Source organism: Chenopodium quinoa, unplaced genomic scaffold (assembly GCF_001683475.1).
Source record: "Chenopodium quinoa cultivar QQ74 unplaced genomic scaffold, ASM168347v1, whole genome shotgun sequence".
NCBI classification, from domain to species: Eukaryota; Viridiplantae; Streptophyta; class Magnoliopsida; order Caryophyllales; family Amaranthaceae; genus Chenopodium; species Chenopodium quinoa.
This window is the reverse complement of record NW_018745068.1, coordinates 2,790,539-2,796,613: the sequence shown is the minus strand read 5'-3', so window position 1 is coordinate 2,796,613 and position 6,075 is coordinate 2,790,539. Positions and strand designations below refer to the sequence as shown.

At 33.9% G+C, this 6,075-nt stretch overlaps 1 protein-coding gene across 1 annotated transcript; it reads left to right on the top strand.

Moving 5' to 3' along the window:
- Positions 1-888: 888 nt before the first annotated feature.
- Positions 889-2,869, top strand: LOC110709519 (peroxidase 57-like). The gene is made up of 2 exons (XM_021887739.1): positions 889-1,158; positions 1,944-2,869. The coding sequence occupies exons 1-2, from the start codon at positions 946-948 to the stop codon at positions 2,685-2,687; spliced, it is 957 nt and encodes a 318-aa protein (XP_021743431.1). The 5' UTR covers positions 889-945; the 3' UTR covers positions 2,688-2,869.
- Positions 2,870-6,075: the final 3,206 nt, after the last annotated feature.

Here is a 6,075-nt window from a genome sequence, read left to right as displayed (position 1 = left end):
GTTTCATATGAGCTCCATAGAGACATATTTCAACCTTAATATGCATGAGAGATTAATAAAATTTAAATAGATCCCTTTTATTCCTATCTAATAAAATACACAAATTTAAATAATATTGTCCGAGTTGTCCAATACAATCCCCTTCCTCATTGCCTATTATTTGAAAATAATAATAATAATAAAAAAATCAATTTAGCCATAAAGAGTCATTAGTAGGACTGTAAAAATAGATTAAACCGTATTAGTATACATTCAAATGTCTCATTATGAATGGAATTACTTTGATTATGAACTTAACTTTCTACATTGCATAATCTAATCATGAATAATTGGATAGGGACAAATACTAAAGTTGGTTAGTAATATCTTGTAATCTACAGTTAATACTACTTTATTAGCAATCTAAATAGTTATTATCAATACTTCCAACTTTGTAATTGTTTATTATAACTAGGCAAAATAAATCTTTTCAACTTCGGTTGTACTATTTTCTTCAAATTCCATTTTATTCTGCTGGAGATTCTTAAAATATAATTAGTGGACTTAATTTTGTATTTAGTGGATGATAATATTATGCATAATAATGTAATAATCACCCAAAGCCGCCATGCATATACATGCATACAATAATAATCTTGTAACTTTTTGTCAAAAAATAAAAATCTTTTAACTTATTATGCTTTTTTTATATATTAAATGTCATAAAATGAATAAATTATGATAATTTTGGCTGAATTTAACGTGTTGATGCATGTCCCTAAAATAAGTTCATTTAAAAAATTGTTACACGTAGTCCCCACTCTTGACTTTCTATTTTGGCCTCCATTTTTGCCAACTTACCTTACAACTTCTATAAATACTCATTTTCATGTCTTATATTTTGCAAACCCAAAACATAACATAAACTACATCTACAAGCATATTATAACTTGTATAACTACAAAGATGGAGAGTTTTCTTAAGGATCTCAATGTGTTTTCATTAGTGTTATTTTTCTTTGCTCTTCCTATTTCTTCGGCCCTTCAAGTTGGTTTCTACAGCTCGTCTTGTCCGAACGCTGAGAACATTGTTCGACAAGTTGTGCAACAACGGTTCAATGCTGATAAATCTGTTGCTCCGGCTTTGCTTCGTATGCATTTTCATGATTGTTTTATCAGGGTAAGATTTTAGACTCCTACACGCATGATATACATCTTTTGACACATTATTATTGCTTGAATCTAGACAAAAAGGGAATTAGCTTATTAATATGTAATCATTTTACATGTTTGTGCCAATTTAAGTGATTGATAGAAGGTTGCCGTATAAATTTTATGAAGTTTTAACACCTTCAAACTTCTATGAACTACGACAAAAGAGCTACAATAATGCTAAATTCTTTGTATAATAAAGTAATCCCTTCTCCATGTGTACAGAAGGTTGCTTGATGTGTATGTTCACATAGATCAATCATTTATCCCATATTCATGGCTATTCATACAATAAGGACATAAAGTACATTAACGTTTCAAGTTAGAATTCAATAATGGTTACGCCACATGGGTTTAAAACTCTTCACAACCTTAGAATGACAGGAAGGGAAAGGGATTGAAGTTCAAATAGACATGAGATTCGATGAATATGTTTGTTTGGTAAATAAATGAATAGTTAATTGCACAATGTAACATAGAATATAGAGCGGCTACATAAAAATATTTTTGTACTTACCTTTATTGAGAATTTTAAATCAAAAAGTACAAGTGTCATTCATGTCCCAATAAATAATATTATATTTCACTTTTTTTTACACAGAAAAGGAAATATTATATTTCGGTTGTTGATATGAATTTCGTTTTTATTAAGTTGTATTTCATAAAACCTTAAAGTTTATATATCATGGAATGAACAATCAATTGACATTTTTATTTATTTATTTATTTATTTTTATATATATATATATATAGGGTTGTGATGCATCAATATTAATTGACTCAACAACCACCAACCAAGCAGAGAAGGCTGCAGGTGCAAACGGATCTGTACGAGAGTATGCACTCATAGACCAAATCAAGAGCGCTCTAGAACAAGCATGCCCTCAGAAGGTTTCTTGTGCAGACATCATAGCACTTGCTACTCGAGATGCAGTTTCCTTGTCTGGAGGGCCTATGTACAATGTGCCAACAGGCAGGCTTGATGGCACCATTTCTAGGGCAAGTGAAGTAAATCTCCCCGGCCCAGCTTCCACTGTTTCTCAGATCCAACAAGCATTTAGTGCCCGTAAAATGACTCTTAATGATATGGTAATCTTAGTTGGTGGTGGTCATTCTATTGGAAGAGCCCATTGTAATTTCTTTCAAGACAGGTTATCCAACTTCCAAGGAACTGGTGCACCTGATCCTACCATGGATAAGAATTTGCTTACCAAGCTACAAGGACTTTGTAGTTTGACCTTTAATCCAGCTACTTTCCTTGATCAAAACACAACACTTGTGTTAGATAACGAAGTCTACAACCAAATGAGAAAGAACAAAGGAATCTTGCAAATTGACCAAGAGCTAGCACTTGACCCTCTAAGTGCCTCAATAGTTTCAAGCCTTGCCGCCAATAATAACCTTTTCAGGCAAAGCTTCGTAAATGCCATGATTAAAATGGGTAATCTTCCAGGAACTGGTGGAGAAATTAGAAAAAATTGTAGAAGAAAAAACTAAAATAAAAAGAAGATCAAACTTAGGGTTATCTAATTAAAATTGATTGAAAGCCCTTGTTTTCATTTCCTCTGCTTTCGAAATAAGCGTATTTTATTGTTTGATTTCTTGTATCTTAATTCATTTTATGTATAATTTTGTATGTATAATAAAGAGAGTAATGTTAAATTAATTGTGTTTTTCTTTATCGTGTTCTTAGTCTATATAACTTGTGTTTGATTGATTGATACATTGAAAAAACAACTTGTATATAGTCACATGGTGTGGCCACCTTTGCTTATAAATTAGGTAGGTAACACTTATTCATATCGGCAAAACCCATAAAAAAAATTAAAGGCAACCTTATTTTTAAGTACATGATACATGGGTAACTACCCCAATTCAACGTACGAGTAGTCGAGTAACATAAGTGTTGGAGCTTAAGAGTTTTGATGATGATGAATAAAAGCAAACTTCAACTAATGTGGTTTCTCTAAGTGTTTGATTAGAACAGGTGAACTTGACTTTGAAAGTGAAAGAGTAACCTATCTATGAAGACTCAGTGAGATCTAAAGGAAAGTTAAAGAAAATAGAAGAAGATAGAGTTCCTCTTTGGAACTAGCTGTAATCCCTAACAGGAACATGAAGAGAAGCTCCTTAACAGGAGCTTGATAGCAAGATGAGAAGATTAGCTTGAACTAAGTTGAAGATAGAAAGTTCCACAAAAACTTTGTCTGCGAGTTCCAGCAAGGAGCTGGAGAGTTGAAGACAGTAGGAACTCAGTCCTGGTATGCGTAGACCCCAAGTATCCTTACAATACAGCGATTGATGAGACAATCCAGCAATAGAATAAAAGTTTTTTTTTTATTAAGGTTTTGTTAAGTTTATTTTTACTAGGATTGTGTTAAATATGTTAGGATAGTTTATGCATGAAATCTATTAGAAGCGTGGCAAAGCTTGGCAAGCTTTTAAATATGGAAAGTTTTATAAAAGATAAGTTATAATTTTTTGAAAAGATCTTTGAGAGATTTTATCTTATAAAATCCGGTTTTACAAACTAATAATCTTTTCTAAAATTAAATCTTTGTTAAGTTTTCCAAAAGATTTATTTCATAGTTGTGATTATGAAACGACAGTTTAATAATTTCCATCTTTTGAAAACCTTACTTCACATACGAGTACAACTTGTATATGTTAGACATTTAGAGTGTATGTGGGGAGAGCCCTCTCCTATTTGAGGAGAGGTCGCGGTTGGGAAGCCACAGAAAGCAGCGCCCGCGGCCTTATGTGCCGCGCCCTCTCCAAAGGCATGACCAGGCATCTCCAGAATTTTGGCGGTGAACCATGTTCACCCTGTCCGCGCCCGCGGCTCAGGCACCTGCGCCTGCGGCCCTCTGGCAATTGCGGTTTTCGTTCTTTTATTTTAAAAGAAACGATTGAAAGAGGAGTTGAATAATTCATTTTTTCTGAGTTTTTCTCCCTGGATTTTCTTCTCTAAGAATATTATTCTCCACATTTTTCATTGAGAAATCTTGCAAACTTCTCATTGAAAACTCTTGAAATATAGCCTTTCTTGTGAATTGTTCATCGTATTTAGATTCTAGTGCTAAGAACGAAATTGCTATCAATTGTATCTCAAAGAGGATTTCCGGTTTGGGGGAAATAAACCTCTTTAGGAAAGTGTATACACGCCTTTGACAGTGTATCAAGGTTTGAGACTCAAGTGGTCATCGGTATTCTTATATTCATGCTTGGTGTTGTCGGCTTGGAGGAAAGACAAGTTTGATCTCATCACACTAGTGTAGTCTTTAGAAAATTCTGTAATTTCTTAGTTCTTAACAATACTTGATTGTAATACATTGTCTTGTATTTGATGTTACACTTTATTTTGTAATCATATAATTTAGGTTTTGTTCCCACACAAATTTTAAGTGTTTTTCTTGTTGAATTCATTGAAAACCTGACAATCTAAAGGGGTTTAATTTAGAATCAAATCAAGTATGTCTAGTGTGAAGGAATTGACTACTAACTTTGTCAAACTTAAAAAGTTTGATGGTGTTGAATTTCGGAGATGGAAAAAGAAGATGTACTTTCTTCTTACATCTCTGAATGTTGCCTATGTGATAAGTACTCCAAGGCCGGATGAACATGAGAATGAAACCTTGGAATCCGTTCGGGAGAGATCGAATAGGACAACGACGATTTTATATGTCGTGGTCATATCTTGAATGGGATGGAAGATGATCTTTTTAATGTCTACCAAAATATAGAATCTGCTAAGGAGCTTTGGGAGTCCTTAGAGAGCAAGTATATGGCTGAAGACGCTTCAAGTAAGAAATTTTTAGTTAGCAATTTCAATAACTTTAAATTTGTTGATGGTCGGTCCATAATGGACCAATTTCATGAATTGCAACATATTTATGGTAGCTTGGAACAACATGGAATAGCCATGAATGAGTTATTTGTTGTTTCTAGTATAATAGATAAGTTACCCCCTAGTTGGAAGAATTTAAAGCATGATTTGGAACATTAAAAGGAGGACATGACATTGTCCGGTTTGAATTGGCCACCCATCTTCAAATTGAAGAAGGGATTCGTGCCATGGAAGGAGCTAAGGATGGAAATCCTAGCACATCTACCGTTAATATGGTAGATGAAGGAAGAGCTAGTGCATCTACTAGTGGAAAGAGAAAGAATGACAATTCTTTCAAGAAAACGTCCAAAAAGAAAATGACAAGTAATAAGTTTACTTGTTGGGAATTCGGTAAAGTTGGTCATCGCAAGAAGGACTGTTTTTCTTTTAATAAAAGAATGGAGAAAGCCAAGGAGGGCCGTGCTACCGAAAGCAAGGACCCACCTACCAAAGGTAATCCATTTCATGAGGTTAAATTTAATTCCGGTTTGGACTTAAATGCAACGGATCCTAACATTTTATGGTGCAGGATGATGACTCATGGTGGATTGATTCGGGGGCTTCAAGACACGTGTGCAAGAGTAAACATTAGTTCAAAACCATCAAAAGGTTGTTGATGGAGAAGACCTCTTCATGGGGAACAACTCTACCATCAAGGTTCCTGGAAGAGGACAAGTTGAGCTTGTGTTTAGCTCGGGGACTGCTATTATTCTTAGGAATGTTTTGTATGCTTCGGAAATTAGTAGGAATCTTGTATCTGGGCCTACCCTGAATAGTCTTGGCTATAAGCTTGTATTTAAAGCTAATAGATGCATTATTACTAGGGGTGTAACATTTGTAGGTCGTTGTTATTTGGATAATGGTTTGTTTAAATTCTCATTGAAAGAGAGTGGTGTTATGGATAATTTGTGTTAGAATGTTGATGTCAATGATAATCATGTTGATTTGAATATGTTTGACTTATGGCATTCTAAGCTAGGACATGTGAATTATAATAAA

What these genes read in the sequence shown, in the direction of transcription:
- LOC110709519 (XM_021887739.1), top strand. Translation starts at nt 946, where the DNA reads ATGGAGAGTTTTCTTAAGGATCTCAATGTGTTTTCATTAGTGTTATTT. An exon ending in TTCATGATTGTTTTATCAGG is followed by an intron (nt 1,159 to 1,943) that starts GTAAGATTTTAG and finishes ATATATATATAG; the next exon opens with GGTTGTGATGCATCAATATT.